General features: G+C 35.5%; 1 protein-coding gene across 11 annotated transcripts in view; it reads left to right on the forward strand.

Annotated features, from left to right (window-relative positions):
- Positions 1 to 19,010, forward strand: part of CEP112 (centrosomal protein 112) — a 564,728-nt gene that overhangs the window by 118,899 nt on the left and 426,819 nt on the right. For all 11 annotated transcript variants that reach the window (XR_004430727.1, XM_033183912.1, XM_033183914.1 and 8 more), the window contains 3 exons: positions 4,282 to 4,368; positions 7,383 to 7,482; positions 10,952 to 11,070. Coding sequence is in view for 10 of the 11 variants with exons in the window: in XM_033183912.1 (XP_033039803.1) it covers positions 4,282 to 4,368; positions 7,383 to 7,482; positions 10,952 to 11,070 (306 nt within the window). In the remaining variant the exon portion in view is untranslated. The remainder of the gene's footprint in view (positions 1 to 4,281; positions 4,369 to 7,382; positions 7,483 to 10,951; positions 11,071 to 19,010) is intronic.

The following is a 19,010-nucleotide window of genomic DNA, read 5'->3' on the forward strand; positions in this document are numbered from 1 at the left end:
TTTTATTTTTTTGGCACATCTTTATTACTTTCTAGATAATGGACCTTGCGGTTGTTAACCTTGTAGGGACTCAGGATTCTGTTATTTTTTTTCCATAGAATATTTTTGTTGTTGTTGTTCTTATAGGCTGTTCAATTAATAGTTAATCACCTTTAAGTTGTGTAGACTTGGTTTTTACATTCTGTTAAGGCAAATACATAGAAAGCCAAAGCTATTATCCAACCCCATGGGACCTGTGTTACAAACTAGCTTTCTGAGGCTTGCTTTCAGTCCTTGGAGGCAGGTGTAGCGTAGTCCGGAGGTGTGGCCTTTATGTTGTTTCAGCTGAATTGCCAGGTATTTGCAAGTTAAGAAGCTGTCTCCACCTGGCTGGGCAGGTCTTTGGCGCCTCCCAGCACTTTAACGGTGGCAGCTGTTACATTTTCTACTTTGTAGCAGTAACGTTTTGTTATTCACCCAGGGCGCACACATCCCAGCCTTCAGCCTGTGCTTGAGGAGTGACAGGGAAATCTTCTGGGCAGCTTATATCTCTCTAGTGCCCTGCATTTAAGATTCTTTAACTGCCCTGAACTCTGACCTCTGCCTTCTCAGCTCAGTAGGCCTGTGGTGCTCTACATGGACTCCAGTTGTTGTACCCAGGCAGAAAGCTGGGACTATCGTGGGCTTCAATTCGTGAGGATCACAGTACTGCATTGCCTGTTGTCCAGTCCTTGAGAACGGTTATCTCATATATTTTATCCCATTTTATGGTTAACAGTGGGAGGTTAGTGTGGTACCCTACTTCATTATAGCCTGAAGTAGATCTGCAAGCCTAATTTTTACATCTTAAATTTGAAATTGATAATGTATATTCTGATCTCAGAAAAAGAAAACTTAAATGTTTTTTGAAGTCAGGCTTCCTTGGAGGTCAAACTAATTAGAAATGTTTTTCAATTTCAGTCTATATAGATGAACACATAGGTACGTATCTATATTTATATCTACATCTGTATCTAAATCTCTATCCTTATATTGTCTTTATATACTATAGTAATAAGATTGTTTCCGTATTCTAATCCTGATGTTTTATCAGGCATCATGCCCTAGTTGTCCATAATACATTTAGGATTTCTATCCTAGAGTACAGGGTGGAAATGTAGAGCTATTCTGTGGCATCAAGGTAAGAGTTTCCAGAGATGAGATACTCTTACCTTTTTAAAAGGATGGCAGTGGAGAGACTTTCTTTGTAATATCACCCTTATAATAACTTGGTGCTCACTATCTTAACCAAGTTACTGAATTGTACATTGGAGATATTGGGCCAAACTAGCCTCCTTCTAATACGATGCAATGAAAAAGGACACAGTATCACTTTAGTGTCATTCTTGCCAAAATCTCATAAATGTAGTCATGAGGGAAACATCAGACAAATCCATATGGAGAGACATTTAATAATGGTCTGTACTCTTAAAAAATGTCAAGGTCACTAAACACAAACAAAGGCTGTTCCAGATTAAAGGAGAAATAAATAGTTGATGTGACAACTAAAAGCAATGTGTGATTCCGGGTTGGATCCTGGATTGAGAAAAATAGTAGCTGTAAGTGACATTACTGTGATAATTTGTAAAACGAGTATAAACTGTGCAGTAGATAATATTGTGTTAATATTACATTTCCTCAATGTGATAACTGCGCTTTGGTTATCAAAGACAGTGTTCTTAAGGAAATATATATTGAAGTTTTTAGAGATAAAGAGGCATGATGCTTCTAATTTACAAACGATTGAGGAAGTAATATGCGTGTATTTATATATATATATGTAGAGGTAGATACAGACATAAAATGACAAAGCATATAGGGCAAAATATAAAAAAATTGGTAAATCTGGGTAAAGAAAGGGTATATGGGAGTTCCTTGTGCTATTATTGCAACTTTTCTGTAAGTTTAGTATTATACCAAGGCAAAAAGTTATAGCCAGAAGAATAGAATTTAGATAAATATCTTTGGTTGTAAGAACAGAGATCCATCAAGCTACATAAAATAAAAAGAGACACAAAAATCCTTTTGAGTTCAACTAACCCTAGTGTCATTGAGATCAATGGAGCCTGAGTTTTCTTCCCTCATATCCAGATGCTATGTGGTTTCTAATCTTTGCTTTATTTGTGTATTTGCTCTACTTTTTTCTGTATACTGGATTTGCCTGCTTTTCTCTTGGTTGCTGCACTTTAGAACTTGGGTTTGCTCCCCACAATAGCTAACTTGGTGTGTTAGTTTAGATTCTTGAGAGAGAATCTGAGTGATTGTTTGCTAGCTAATGGATTGCTTAAGCATGTCTCAGGTATTTATTCCTAACTTGGTCAATAAATAATGAGGTGGGGCTGGTAAGAGGTGTTGGGTTGGGATTATGGTAGCACACTCACATGATTTTTAGGGCTTACCTTCAGAAGCTGAGGTATGACAAGTTCTCTAGAAGGTGTTATGGAAAGATCTGGCAATGAATCATGTCTCTTAGACCTGGCCAGCTTTGTCATATTGTCTTTTGGCTTTAGTTCCCTTTTAATAGATCCCAGAAATACTTCTGTGAAGGATCTTTGCATGGAATTTCGTTGTGCAGTCTCCTTTCTGCAAAAAGGAAGAAGAAATATTGTGTGATTTAGAGGCAAGGGAATTGAAATTTTTTTTTTTTTTTGCATAGCGAATGGATAACTGTCTCTTTCTCCACCATTCATAACATTGAAGTCATGAATTTATTTTATGTTAACTTTTGTTTGGGAAATATAAAATCTCAGTTTGATATGTTAATATGATATGCATGTTTATCTTGCTAAATTTATATTATTTTGTATTTGAAACAGTAATTGAAAATATAAAGTGTATTTCAAAAATTTTCAAGAAAATATTTTGAAGGTACATTAATAATATTAAAATTTTTTTCCTAAATGTTGTTGATTGATATTTTTGCATACTTACTTTGTGCCACACATTGTCCTGGACATGGTCATTTAAATTATCATCATTATTATTATTATTATTATTATTTTTTTTTTTTTGAGGCAGAGTCTCACTCTGTCGCCCAGGCTGGAGTGCAGTGGCGCGATCACGGGTCACTGCAAACTCCACCTCCCGGGTTCACGCCATTCTCCTGCCTCAGCCTCCTGAGTATCTGGGACTACAGGCGCCCGCCATCACGCCCGGCTAATTTTTTTATATTTTTAGTAGAGACGGGGTTTCACCGTGTTAGCCAGGGTGGTCTCGATCTCCTGACCTTGTGATCCACCCACCTCGGCCTCCCAAAGTGCTGGGATTACAGGCTTGAGCCACCGCGCCCAGCCCATTTAAATTATTTTATTGAATATAATTTTCACAATCCATTGAGGTAAAGATACTTTTCCTTAATTAGCAGAAGAGGAACTAGAGTGTCAAAGGGTCACTTGCTCAAAGTCGCAACAGTGCATATATGGTGGGATTGGAATCAGAGCTGGAAAAGAGGTCTGCCAGACTCCAATGTATAATACTCTCTTAAATTGTGAGGAATCATGTGGCCAAATACTTTCACATTTGAGATAATCAATTTCATGTTGCTCATCTTGAAACCTGTCATTACTGCTCTTTTAATTCTAGGATACACTTCTTATTATTAACAAGATTGGTTACATTTTTGGCTTTGCTCAGAGCACCATTGCACGTGGTGTTGGTTTGGAGAGGATAGAAGTTAAGGAATGCTTGAAAGGAGATAAAGTCACTCCCTTGAGGGATCTGGGGTCTGTGATTCTGGGAGAGAGAGCTGGAAAACTGTCAGAAGATACGCACTTACCAGTAATTTGCCATTTTTATGGATACTCATTCTCAAGTCATATTTACATATGTGGGTTAATTAGAGTATTTTAAAATGAGCAAGTAGACCAAAGAAAAAAAATAAAAGATTGGAAGAGACTTACTGAAATGAAAAATAATGAAGAGTAAAATACTGTGTGGATTTAAATGTAAAAGCAAAATGTCACTTTAAAATGCCTTTTTCTTTTTTGCGGGAGAGAATGGGGAGAGCAGTGAATCTGTACTTAGTATTGTCTGTTTTGCCTATCAGGTGAAATTTATTTTAAAGACTTTTAATTAGCTTGAAAGTAATTAGAGGACTGAAATAAACATATCGGTATGTGTGATGTGATTGCTAGAATCTGTGACTACAAGGTAAAGGTGGAAAATGATAACCGTCCTTTTTTAGGGAATTATTTTAATTTAATTGTGTATTTTTTGCCAAAGGGAAGGTAAATTAACAACACCTTTGAAATATTTTTCTTGAAGTTGGACATGAAAACAAAAATGATGGAAGCTAAATTTCATGAAGAAAAGCTTAAGCTGCAACAGAAACATGATGCTGATATTCAGAAGGTAGGATATATATCTTTTATTATTTTAATTATATTGAATACTAAAAATATTCTAGGTCTTATGATGATCCATCCAGTTATCTATCCATCCATCCATCCATCCATCCATCCGTCAATCCATCCACTTATTTATGTACTTTATAACATTCTCTTATAAAATGGAATATGCTAAACTAATATCCCAGCAAAAGTTGATTTTTTAACTTTATTAGCTAAACATATGTGTTTATTTAAAACTTATATTTACATTACCTTTTAGTTCTTCTTAACTATTGCATTTAGGCTGACCTTCTTATAGTCTTTTATCTGCATTCTATCATTACCTTTCATGAAAGTTGAAATAAGACATCAATGGTAAATACTAGGATTTGTGTTATTCTAATATTCTTTTGGTTTTCTGGTAATTAAATTTCCTTTTTAATTAAAAAGGAACTCTTGGACTTGCATACATTTTAATGCTGGCACTGACAATAAAGGCTTATGTTTTAGGTAGCTCATTGGGATTGATGCTTTCTAATCTTTCAGCCTGTATTTTCAAATAAAATTCTTTTTTCTTAGCTGGCACAGCAAAAATCTTTAATTATGGTTATCCTACATGGGATTTGGGTTGTTACTATATTTTAGTAATGATTAAAACATTTAGTGATAATAATGTATGTATGTGTTTTTTTGAAATACATGAAGGTTGATCCAAATGGAAACTTTGCATTTACTGTTTTGAAGCTAAGACTATGATTCTGCGTCCCAAAACTGAGTACTAGAGACAGAGGCAGGTAGTTGCAGTAGTTATAACATCAGGATTATGTATCCAAGCTTTTTTAAAAGGTTAATATATATATTAATATTTAGTAAAATACATATTTGGCTCATCCTTCAAAGCAATAAGGAGGAAACCACTGATTGGATATTAGAGAAAAAAACTGAACTCTCTTTTTCCAGTTTCCTCTCACCCATTCAGATATTACCGGCAAATATTTTTTTGCTCTTACTAGAGTTTTACTTTAGTTTAAATTGTTTAGATAATAAGTTCTCTATCATAAGTATGTTAGAGAATCAGTAATATAATTTCAATATAACATGTACAATTGAAATAGAGTCTATTGATGTATAAGATAAATGAATATAAAAATTTATTTGGAAAAATTGTGGGGATGGAATTTGAAATAGGTTTCTTGGTATGTCTGTTACAAAGATTTATTCTAAGTAACATATTTAATAATAAAATTCTTTCCAGAAATTTCTCTTTAAAATAAATCCTGAAATTTATTTGCAGAAGACAATGCAACTAGTTTGAAGTGCCAGGTAAAATATAAATAAAATCCTTGACTTTATGCTAGATTTGAAAAGTATATTCATCAGTTTACTGCTTGTCTGGCATTTTCTAAGCATCAGGAATTGGTGAGGTGTAAAATTTGGAGTGTTTTACCTATTAGTATACATTCTTTTTCTTTTTTACTTCTTTATGGATATTATTATCAGAGATGGGATCTCGCTATGTTGCCCAAGCTGGAAGAGGACAGTGGCTATTCACAGGCATGATCATGGCTCACTTCAGCCTCGAATTCTTGGGCTTAAGCGATCTGTAAGCCTCCTGAGTAGCTGACTATAGGCATGTGCTACTGTGCCCCGTTCTTTTTTGTTGTTGTTGTTAAGCTGACTTTTGGGTGTATGGGAAATATGACCCAACCGTAAGAAAAGTAGATATTCCTTTTTCCCCTTGATTAGCATTTTCTCTTACTTGCTATCTTTTTTACATTTTGGTTATTTCTGTAGTTTTTGTGAGTATAGAAGTATTTTGAAATATAAAATCACAATTAAATTTTATTAAATGATTACATTTAAAACTTCTGACATAATATAAATTCACAATAGATTTTAATGCAATTTTTGACATATTTTGAGCTGATTTTTCTGATTCACAGTAGCAGAGCTAGATGTAAAAGAGGCCGATTACATGTCATCTCTTCATGTATCTGGGAATTCTTTTACTATGCACTATGAGGATAGAAGGGTGCTTGTGGGCAGATCCAGGGACATGCCCAGCTGAATAATGTTCTATCCCAGTGCAGTGTGATAAATTATACTCTCCCCACCTGGCAAGTTTCTGATAGCTTCTCTCTGCCATTTTATGACAGCTTAATTTCTGAATTATATTTTAGGAAATCACCTAAATTATTATTTATACTGTCCTTAAAAAATTATTGTATAACATGTTTCTTTCAGATAATCAATTATTCTTGTATATTTAATAATTTTCTTAATGCACTATAATATAATTTTTACAGTTTGGGGGAAACCATTTATTAGATTAGCTGAGGTAGACTTACAAAAATATTATGCTCATTGAAAAGTCATATGATTGGTTCTTTATGAGTTTCTATTAATATCTACCTGCTAATTCACCATTCACTTATTATCTGCTGGCATTTGCTAGCAGATAAACAACAGTAGATATCATAAGTGTAAGAAAAATATGTAAAGAGAAATATTAGACACTTATGTGTCTATTTTTATGCTAATCTGAGAAAAAGAATCCCTAACTCCCTTTCAGGACAAAACACTTCTCCCTAATTTACAAAACACTGACATTTGAGAATCAATTAAAAAAGTCACTTAAATCACTACAATGCCAATTTGTGGCAATATTCGCTAGTCAAAAGGAGGGAAATCTCACGATTTCAGGCAACTTGGAAGCTTCCAAGTGTGGCAGATCATATAAATTTTACCTCCTAGCTGCTGCAAGAGCAAAATGTGAACTTCTGACTAGGCTAGAATTATTAACGTGGACATGCACAAAAACACACACATCTAACTGAAACAGCAGAAAGTAAAACCATGGATAAGAGATACTGCTTTATGTGTGTGTGTGTATATATATATAATTTCACAGTGTAGTCATATTTGCTACAATCACTTTTTCTATTTATGTTTTAGAATTAAATATATCAGCATTCAAAAAAGTGTCCTATATGTAAAGTAATACAATATACTGAAACATTTTAAATTTATTTGCAGATTTTAGAAAGAAAGAATAATGAAATAGAGGAACTGAAAACTTTATACAGGAGTAAACAACATGAAACTGAAGAGACTATTAGAAAGCTTGAAAAGAAAGGTGATGTTGTGTTGTTACATACATCTTTTAATAACATTTCCATTTTATTTTAGTGATGTGGAGAATAAAATTTGATTTCTGACCTTTTATAGTATAAGGTAGGAATGTTTATGTGGGCTTTCATCAATGTATAAATTTATATAGGCTTCCATATGAAGGGACAAAAACTGTGTTTGTGTGTGTGTGTGTGTGTGTCTGTGTGTGTTTGTGTAGTGACAGTGATGGGGTAGTAGTGGTGGTTGGTTTAGATACGGAGTTGGAAGAGTGTGTTGCTTTCACTCCCTCTTCTTAACTCTAGTCTCACTGGGATACAGCTGCCATAGAGTATTGAGGGCAGTCATAGAATTAGGGCTTTGAGGAAGTCAAAGGAAATTATTCTTCTTTATCTAGTAAAATTCATCACATTAAGTATCTACTTTTATGTCTGATAGTATGTGCTGGTATTGTGATTGACAGAAAAATTAAAAAGTATTTCCTATTTACATTTTTATTAAGAAGAAAAAGAAAGCATGTAATCAAGTATTAAGTTGACTATGGACAGATGGAAAGTCCGGCATGAAGAGGTAACTGCTTGAGCTAACTCTGACGCTAGTTGACTATGACTATGGGTTGAAACATCTACATCAATAGGTGGTCATGAGAGAGAGTGTTGAAAGTATTGTTTCAGGAAAGGAACTTTTGTAAAATCTTGTGAAGTTTTAAAGTCTTGGTTAGTTGGAGAGAAGAATTGCAGGTACTGGGATGAGAATGCTGAAATAGGTAAGTTGTAGGAAGGGTACTTCTCAAGCATCATTCCCCTCCAAGGAGTCCTCTGTGGCTTTGAGGAAACCTTTCACCATTATTCTAAGTGAAGTGATGTGGTGAAAGAAAGAGAAAAATAACACCATATTTAGCTAGAGTGGATACCCTATTCATTAAGAGATAGATTTTAAAATATTAAGAAAGTTGACTTGGGGCTAGATTAAGTATGACTTTGAATTTTAGATTTAGAAGCTTGAACTTTGTCCTGTAGATGCTGGATGTAAAGAGCCAGGGAAGGATTTTGAGATGTGAGTTTTAGGACCTCATGTTTTGGGAGGAGAAGCCTGGTAATGGAGGGTGTGTTGAACAGAGTAGGCCAATTCCAAGTCTGTTAGGCAGAGGCAGAATGGAGTGAGGGAGAGAGCATTCTCCTTATTAGAAAACATAGGCTATAATCTCAGCTCTGTTATCAGTGTCCAATATATGATAGCAAGTCGTTTCTGGGCCTTGGTTTACTCATTATAAAATGGTGAGATCAGAATAAATAATGTATAAAGTCCCTGCCAACTCGGAGATGTTCTGCTTCTGTGCTGCTGTAATTTTGCATGTTAAGGTGAGAAGGATTTCTGAATGATGGCACTGGGAGTAGTTAGAATGGAACTGAAGAAGAAATTTTGAAGAGTGAATCGTGATTTAGTGAATGAGAAGATCTAGGCAATGAATAAGAGAAAAGGAGAAGGGAAGGTTTTCATTTAGGATTTTCTGTACGGAACTTACTGGCTCTCCCCCAATTCACCAAACCTGAGTATATTTGAATGAATGATAATGCCTTTGACAAGTTAGGACAGCAATTACATAGATAAGTTAACCAGTGAAATAAATGTTTTTAGATTCATTTCCACCCTTAAATGTTGGTAAAAGCAATTATAAATTTGTTTAGGTTTTTTTCTCCAAATATTATCCGTGGCTAGAAAAATATTTTAAATTTATTTCCAGGTTTTCTTTACCCTAATTCAAAATAGGCAATTCAAACATGCCTAAGGTTTAAAAATGACGAGGTTTTAAAAATAATGTTTCTAAAGACATTTTGAATTGCAACCAGATCTTAGTTTAATTTTGGAAGTGTAAAGTAAAATATATTGTAGATGGTAAAGACTCACTTTAGGTTAACCTGGATTCATCTTGTCTCCTTCATTGTTGCGTAGTTGAGGTATAAGAGTGAAAACAATTTTTAGGGAAATGTTTACAAAAATTTTGCTATCTTGAAGTAAATGAATAAAAACATATTTAGTAAGCTATGATAATATTATATTCAATTAAAAATGGAGCTGAATTTATTTTACTATCCAGAAGACATGAATATATTAAACACATTTTCACTTAAATCAGTGACTGTTTAAATAATTATAGTAAAAATAGAAACATAAATGATTTATAAGGCAAATATTTTATCTAATTTAAAACCTATTTCATTTTAGTAACATAAACTTTGAAAATGATTTAAAAGTATCTAGCAGCAACAATATATTGAAATGAGGGGTTCCTTTATTTATTCATTCAGTATGCATCTTTTTGAGCACTTGCCTGTGTGGCACTGTTATGCCCTGTGGATAAAAAGTTGAAATCTCTTTCTCTTCCGTGAACATAGTCTCATTAAAGAGGAAACAGGCAAGTAAATCACTATAATGTTAATAAGTGGTTTAATTGAGAAATACTCGAGGTTTCATGGGAATAAAGAGGAATTTCTTTCTGTCCCTGTAAGGGGAGAAATCTGGTTGAGTAAATCATGATTTAGTGATTCTTTATGACTGGTTCATAAAGAAGGTGTGATTTTTGAGTTGAGAATCTAAGGATGAGTAGGAGTTTTTCAATAAGGGAGGGAAGGGCATTCTAGGTAGATAGACAATCATATTTAGGCAGTGAGATGAGAAAGAATAGGAACTCAGGAATCTGCAGATAGGTTGGTGTGTTTATAATACTGGTTTAAAACATGCAAATGGGAAGAGATATGGCCAGAATCATGAGGAACTGTTGTCCATGTCAGAGGCTTTGACCTATATTTATGTTTTAGATGAGGAGAGCTGTAGAACGTTTGTAAGCCTGGGCGTAACTACCAGATTTGCACGAATGAAAGGCCTCTTTATTTATTTCAATTTAAAAAATTTCAATAGCTTTTGGGGTACAAGTGCTTTTGGTTACATGGATTCATTGTACAGTGTTGAAGTCTGAGACTTTAGTGTACCCATCACCCAAGTAGTGTACATTGTATCCAATATGTACCTTTTAGCCCACACCCCCTTTTCCACCCCCTGCTTCTGAATCTCCGAAGTCCATTATACAATTCTGTATGCTTTTGCATACCAATAGCTCAGCTTCCACTTATAAGTGAAAACATACGGTATTTGGTTTTCCATTCTCGAGTTACTTCACTTAGAATAATGGTGAAAGGTTTCCTCAAAGCAACAGAGGACTCCTTGGAGGGGAATGATGCTTGAGGCCAATACACTGTTAAAATTGTCTAGGGAGCCAGTAATGATTAATTTAACCAAGCCAGTCTGTGGTGGTAGAGATCGAGAAAAAGAGCAAGGAATAAAAGATACTTTAGAAGAAAGTATTGAGAAGACTTGGTGAAAAATTGAATTATGTACTAATTGGTGCACTAAATTTTATATAATCAAACTCTGTGTATCTAGAATTGGTTTAACTGTGTTTTCATCATTTTCGACAGTTCAGACACTGATACGTGACTGTCAAGTTATCAGAGAGACTAAAGAAGACCAGATTGCAGAGCTAAAAAAGATATGTGAACAAAGCACAGAATCTCTAAATAATGACTGGGAAAAAAAGGTAAGCTACATAAAATAGTAATGGAAAATATAAAAGTTTATGCTTCCAAGTAACATATTTAATTATAATAGATTTCACAGAATATACAGAAAAGTATAAAAAATAACTAAAATTCTAGGCTGTTCAGAAATACTGTTCATGTTTTGGTATATCTTCTGGAAGTCTATGGTCTATAAAATAGTTTTTATTTAGAAAATATTCTTTTGACTAGCTCTTGACTTTAATTAATGTTCTAGATTTCTTATCATAGCCAACAGTTTTTAAACAAAATTAGTTAAACAACACTAAAACAATTTTTGTTAATTAAGCCATTTTAATTTTGAATTTGGGCCATTGAAGCATTTCTTTCCTGAAATTTTAGATAATATTATATGGACTAGAATTTATTGTATAAACTTACTTTATTTTTGATTGACATGTAATGATTTTACATATTTTTAGGGTACAGTGTGATATTTCAATACATAGATACATTATATACTGATAAAACCAGAGTAATCAGCATTTCTATCACCTCAAACATTTATCAGTTCTTTTTGGTGAGGACACTCAAATTCTTCTCTTCTAACTTTTTGAAATATGTAATACATTATTATAAACTATAAGCACTCTACTGTGCATTAGAAAACCGTAATTTATTTCTCCTATATTACTGTATTAGTCCATATTCATACAGTTACAAAGAACTGACTGAGACTGGGTAATTTACAAAGGAAAGAGCTTTAATTGACTGACCATTCAGCATGGCTGGGGAGACCTCAGGAAACTTACAGTCATGGCAGAAGGTGAAGGGGAAGCAAGCCACCTTCTTCACAAGGCGGCAAGGAGAACGAACACAGGGGGAACTACCACACACTGTTAAAACCATCGGATCTCATGAGAACTCACCCACTATCATGAGAACAGCGTGGGCGAACTGACCCCATGCTTCAGTTCCTTCCACTTGGTCTCTCCTTTGACACATAGGGATTATGGGGACATCTACAATTCAAGATGAGATTTTGGGTGGGGACATAGCCAAACCCTGTCAATAACTGTAACATCATACCTCCTCTTTAACTTCTCTCTATTGCCTTTCCTTCCTCTCCTCCCCTACTTCTTATAATCGGTATCTGATCTCTACTCCTATGAGCTCAACTTTTAAAATTCCATGAGTGTGATTGTGTATTTGTTTTTCTGTTCCCAGTTTATTCCACTAAACACAATGTCCTTCTAAGTTTGTCCATGTTGTTGCAAATGGCAGGATTTCATTCTTTGTTGTAGCTGAATAGTATTCAAATGTGTGTGTGTGTGTGTGTGTATATTTGTGCGCGTATCTATCACATTTTCTTTATCCATTCATCCTTTGATGAGCACTTACGTTGATTTCATATCTTGATTATTGTGAATAATACTGCAGTAAACATGGGAATGCAGATATCTCTGACATATTGATTTTATTTTCTTCAGATATATAGCTAGTAGGGGGATTGTTGGATCATATAATAGTTCTATTTTTAATTTTTTGAGGAACCACACTGTTTTCCCTAGTGGCTGTACTAATTCATATTCCCTCTAGCAGTATATAAGGGTTCTCTTTTCTCTACATCCTCACCAACACTTGTTATCTTTTGACTTTTTAATAATAATCATTCTAACTACAGTTAGATGATACCTCATTGTAAGTTTGATTTGCCTTTCCCTAATGATTAGTGAGGTTAACATTTGCCACATACCTTTTGGCCATTTCTATGTCTTCTTTTGAGAAATGTCTGTTTAGGTCCTTGACCTAAATAAGTCATTAGGTTATTTTTTAATCATCAGAATATTTGTTTTTTTGCTATTGAGTTGTTTGAGTTTCTTATATATTTTGGATATAATCCCCATGTCAGATGTATAGTTTGCAAATGTATTTTCCCATTCTGTAGGTTGCCTTTCACTCTGTTGATTTTTTTTTTTTCTGTGCAGAAGCTTTTTAGTTTGATGTAATCCCATTTGTCTTTTATTTTTTTCTTGCTTTTGTTGCCTGTGCTTTTGAGGTCCTATACAGAAATTGTTGCCTAGATTTATGTCATGGAGCTTTTCCTCTATGTTTTCTTCTAGTAGTTCCATAGTTTTGGTTCTTCCGTTTAAGTCTTTAATTCATTATGAGTTCATTTTTGTGTGTGGTGAGAAATACAGGTCTAATTTCATTGTTCTGCATGTGAATATCCAGTTTCCCCAGCACCGTTTATTAAAGAGACTATACTTTCCCCATTGTATGTTCTTGGCGTTTTTGTCAAAAATCAGCTGGCTGTAAATGTATGGATTTTTTTCTGGGTGCTTCATGCTATTTTATTGGTCTGTGTGTCTGTTTTTATGCCAGTGGCACACTGTTTTAGTTACTACAACTTCGAAGTATATTTTCATGTCAGTTACTATGATGCCTCCACCTTTGTTCTTCATCCTTAAGATTGCTTTGGCTATTCAGAATCTTCTGTGGTTACATGCAAATTTTAGGATTGCTTTTTCTATTTCTGTGAAAATGTCATTGATATTTTGATAGGGATTACGTTTGAGTCTGTATATTGCTTTGAGTATTATGGATACTTTATTTCATTTTTAAAAATAATTTCAGCTTTTATTTTAGATTCAGAGGGTACATGTGCAGGTGTGTTACATGGTTGTATTGTGTGACACTGAGGTTTGGGATATGAATGATCCCATCATCCAAGTAGTGAGCATAGTACCCAACAGTAGTTTTTCAGCCTTTGTCCCCCTCTTTCCTCTAGGAGTTTCCAGTGTCTATTGTTCCTATTTTTATGTCCATATATACCAATGTTTAGCTCCCACTTGTAAGTGAGAACGTGCTTGGTTTTCTGTTTCTGCATTAATTTGCTTAGTATTATGGCCACCAGCTGCATCCACATTACTACAAAGGACATGATTTCATTTTTTATGGCCATCTAATATTCCATGGTGTATATATACCACATTTTCTTTATCCAATCCACCATCAATGGACATCTAGGTTGATTCCATGTCTTTGCTATTGTGGATAGCATGGCAATGAACATACAAGTGCATGTGCCTTTTTTGTAGAATGACTTTTTTTCCTTTGGGTATATAACCAGTAATGGGATTGTTGGGTCAAATGGTAGTTGTTCTAAGTTCCCTGAGAAATCTCCAAACTGCATTCCACAGTGGTTGAACTACTTTACGTTCCCACATTAACAGTATATAAGCATTCCCTTTTTTCTGCAACCTTGCCAGCATCTGTTATCTTTAGTCTTTTAAATAACACCCATTTTTACTGGTGTGAGGTGGTATCTCATTGTGGTTTTGAATTGCATTTCTCTGATGACGTGTGATGTTGAACATTTTTTCATATGTTTGTTGGCCACTTGTATTTCTTTTTTTGAGAATTGTTTGTTCATGTCCTTTGCCCACTTTTTAATGGGGTTGTTTTTTCTTGTTGAATTGTTGACTTCTTTATAGATTCTGGATATTAGACCTTTGTCAGATACATAGTTTGCAAATATTTTCTCCCATTCTGTGAGTTATCTGTTTACTTGATAGTTTCTTTTGCTGTGCAAAAGTTCTTTATTTTAATTACGTCCCACTTGTCCATTTTTTACTTTTGTGGCATTTGCTTTCGTGGATTTAATCATAAATTCTTTACCAAGGTCAATGTCTAGAATGGTACTTCCTAGGTTTTCTTCTAGGATTTCTACAATTTTAGATCTTAAACCTTTAATCTATCCTGAATTAATTTTTGTATTTTGTGGGGTATCCAGTTTCATTTTTCTGCATATGACTAGCCAGTTATCTTAGCCCCATTTATTGGATAAGGAGTCCTTTCCCCATTTTTTTTTGGTCAACTTTGTCAAAGATCAGATGGTTGTAGGTGTGCATCATTATTTCTGGATTCTCTCTTCTGTTTCATTGGTCTGTGTGTCTGTTTTTATACCAGTACTATGTGGTTTTGGTTATTGTAGCCTTATAACATAGTTTTAAGTTGGGTAATGTGATGCCCACTGACCTTGTTCTTTTGTTTTATTTTGTTTTTGAGACAGGGTCTTGCTGTGTCACGCAGTCTGGAGTGCAGTGGCACCATAAGAGCTCACCACAGCCTTGACCTCCTGGGCTCAAGTGGTCCTCCTGCCTCAGTCTCCTGAGTAGCTGGGACTACAGGTGTGCACTACCACACCTGGCTAATTTAAAACTTTTTTTTTTGTAGAAATGGGATCTCACTGTGTTGCCCAGGCTTGTCTTGAACTCCTGACCTCAAGTGATCCTCCTGCCTCAGCCTCCCAGTAGTCTGAGATTGCAGGCGTCAGGCACCATGCCTGGCTTGTTGTTCTTGCTTAGGATTGCTTTAGCTATTCAGACTCTTTTTTGGTTCCATATGAATCTTAGAATCATTTTTTCTAATTCTGTAAAAAATGACATTCATAATTTGATAGGATAGTGTTGAATCTATGGATTGCTTTTTAGTTAGCTCTTTTCTAGTTTTTATTTTGTTATTTCTAGTCATGTGGTTTTTCTTTCTCACATTTTGGTTTTATCTTTTCTATAAATTTGGCATTTTTAAAAAAATTTGCTTCAAGGACATTGTGTGCCTAGCAGGTCCCCTTTTTTCCTTTGTCTGAATTCCCTAATTTAATATATTCTAGTTTAAATTGTCAGGTATTTGAAGAGAAGAGGCTTCTACCACTTACAAGGGTACATCTTTTTCTTTCTGCTGGATTAGTAAAGCTTTTTTTCTGGTTATACAATGAATAGTGGATGTGTAAATATGTAAATCTGGTTGAAGGTTTTTTTTTTTTTTTTTTTTTTTTGAGACAGAGTCTTGCTCTGTCGCCTAGGCTGGAGAGCAGTGGTGCAATTTCAGCTCCCTGCAACCTTCTACTCATGTCTCAGCCTCCCAAGTAGCTGGAATAACAGGTGTGGCCACCACTGCCTGGCTAAGTTTTGTAGTTTTTGTAGATACGGGGTTTTTCCATGTTGGCCAGGCTGGTATCAAACTCCTGGCCTCAAGTGATCCTTCCACCTTAGCCTCCCAAAGCTCTGGAATTACAGGTGTGAGTCACTGCACCTGCCCCCTCATTGAAGGCTTTGTGTGTGTGTATATGTGTGTGTGTGTGTGTGTGTGAAGTGTAACTTCATGTAAATCTGGGCTGAGATGAAAACTGAGTGCAAGCAGGACGGGCACCAACATTAATAAGCACATGATAGATTCACTTTGTTATTTATGTAGTCATTCATTCAACAATTATGTACTCTACATGGACAAGGTGATATGTGTGTATGTGTGTGTGTGTGTGTGTGTGCGCGCGCGTGTGTATTCCCTAATAGAAATATGCATCCTATATCTCTCACCTTAAGTCCCAGTTAGTTATTCAACTACCTATTTAAAATCTCTCCTTGTTCTGAATTCCATCATTGTCCCTAAACTTCATCTTCTTCCTTTGTTGCTAAAATGGGCATTCCCTTTTCCCCTATCCCATGGAGAATACCTATCCCATGGAGGGATATACCTACCCAGTAGAGTATTCTCCATGGGATAGGGATCAACTCAGCTACTTAAAGACTCTTCTTTTTGCTTCAGCTCACACATCTAATGCCTTGCCAAGTTCTGTTAATTATCCATCTTTTGAATGTATCTACCACTCTTCCTTCCTTAGTTCAGGAGAGCTTGTCTCTTGCCTAGATCACCCGTAACTGGACTCTGCCTCCAGTCTGTCCCTCGTCATTCCATGTCCCACAATACAGCCAAATTGGTCTTTCACAAACACAAATCTGGTTGACCCCACAACCATATTTAAATCACTCTAATGGTTCCCATTGTCCTAGTGGTTCCCATTGTTTCCTTAGTTGTTAGGACTTACAAGGCTTTTCATGATAAAGACTCTGGTGATCTTTCAAGTCTCATCTTTTCTCACAATCCTTCTTCCTGTCTTGACTTTTGCCCCAGCTGTCAACATGTTTTCCAGTTACCTGACTATACTATGCTGTTCTAATCTGTGGGCCTTTAAAAAATATCGAGTTATGATTTACATGCCATAAAATTCACTTTCTTAAAGTATACAATTCATTGTTTTTTTTGATGTATTCACAAAGTCGTGCAACTTTCACCACAATATAATTTGCAGACCATTTCCATCGCCCTAGAAAGAAACCTTTACCCATCAGCAGTCAGTTACCACTCCCCACACCCCAGGCTCTTCAACCACCAATCTACTTTTTGTCTTTATAGATTTGCCTATTCTAGACATCTCATATAAATGCAATAATATAATATGTGGCATTTTGTGACTGGCTTCTCTCACTTACCGTAATATTTTAAAGTTCCACCCTCCCTGTAGCATGAATCCATAGTTCAATCAGTTTTATGGTCAAATAATATTGCATTATATGGATAGACCACATTTTGCCTATCCATTCATCAGCTGATAGACATTTGAGTGGACTCCACCTTTTGGATATCATGAATAATGTTGCTGTGAACATTGTGTGTGTTTTTACATTCTGTTAGGTGTAGTCCTAGGAGTAGGATTCCTGGGTTATGTGGTAACTCTGTTTATCTTTTTGATAAATTTTTTGAGGAACTGCCAAAGTGTTTTCCACAGTGGCTGCGCCATTGACCTGTGGGGTTTTATAACACTTTTCCCTTTTTTTGGGACAGATTCCTGTTGCCTCTGGGTCTCCTCTGGCATGAGCCAACTATATGGTTAAAGACGAATATGTAGGATGTTGGGAAGGGCATTTGTGTCTCCTGTGCCCATTATCAAACTCTGGGTAAAAATTCTTCTTGAGAATTCATATGGATCAACTCATTGTTATATCCTGTGATTTCATAAACTCTAGCAGGATTTATATCCTACAGCCTAATAATATTTTCTACTAAAATAGTTTATCCTCAAAGGAACATTTGCTGTTTAAAACCTCCTAGACTGAGTGACCTGGACTCCAATTCATTGTTAGGTTTGGGAAAGTGCTCACTGATGCATTATGCCTGGTACATAGCAGGTACTAATAAAATTTGTTGAATGAATACATATTAATAGTATAGTTCGACTATTAGACCAGATGCCTATCTAGTCCTCAAACACATCAGCCAAGTAATAGCATACTTGTTTTTGCCAGTGCCATTTTTACCCTTGTAGTCTCAACTGCAAATTCCTTGGATGAGTGTTGTAGACTGACTTACAGACACCCCTCCAACAGTGACAGTCCCTTTATGAAACAACTGTGGAACACACAAGAGAAACCACTAAGTGTTGATGGGCTATTAGATTTTTGACATTCGGCAGGCATATGTTCTAGGGACTTTGGGAGATCATAAACATGAGAAAACCACTACATCGTATAATTGCTCCTGTAAGTACAACTGTAAAATTCTAAGGGACTCCTTTAGAGCCCATTATCTGAGTTACTATCATGTCACTCAACAGCTGTGAAGGAGCACTGAGATTTGGGTGCAATGTACCAGCTACGTGACTCACTTTTGAACAACAGACCTAACACTGCTTTACGATGTTTATTTCAGCAAAACTAAAAATTAGATACATCAGGGATTTTGGGGACCACTTACAAATAACCAAAACTGTGTATGTTAAACTTGCAAAATCCCGGAGTCTTCTATATGGCTATTGCTGAGCATCCTCATTCTTCCTATTCAGCTAGAAACTAGAAGAAGAGTTCTTGAGACCTTTACCAGTACAAAAATCATAATTATAGCCTGCATTCTGCCCTAGCTTCCATCTCTCACAGGTTTTCCCTGTCCTTCCAGTATCTTCCTACTCAAGTAAGAGTCTGCACTGCCTGTATTGTGTCCTTTCTCTCTTCCCTATTTATAGGTAGTGAATCAAATATATCATTTGGGGCCAGGCATGGTGGCCCACACCTGTAATCCTAGCATTTTGGGAGGCTGAGGTGGGTGGATCACTTGAGGCTAGGAGTTCGAGACCAGGCTGACC

This window comes from Trachypithecus francoisi, unplaced genomic scaffold (genome assembly GCF_009764315.1).
Source record: "Trachypithecus francoisi isolate TF-2019V2 unplaced genomic scaffold, Tfra_2.0 Lachesis_group20, whole genome shotgun sequence".
NCBI lineage: Eukaryota > Metazoa > Chordata > Mammalia > Primates > Cercopithecidae > Trachypithecus > Trachypithecus francoisi.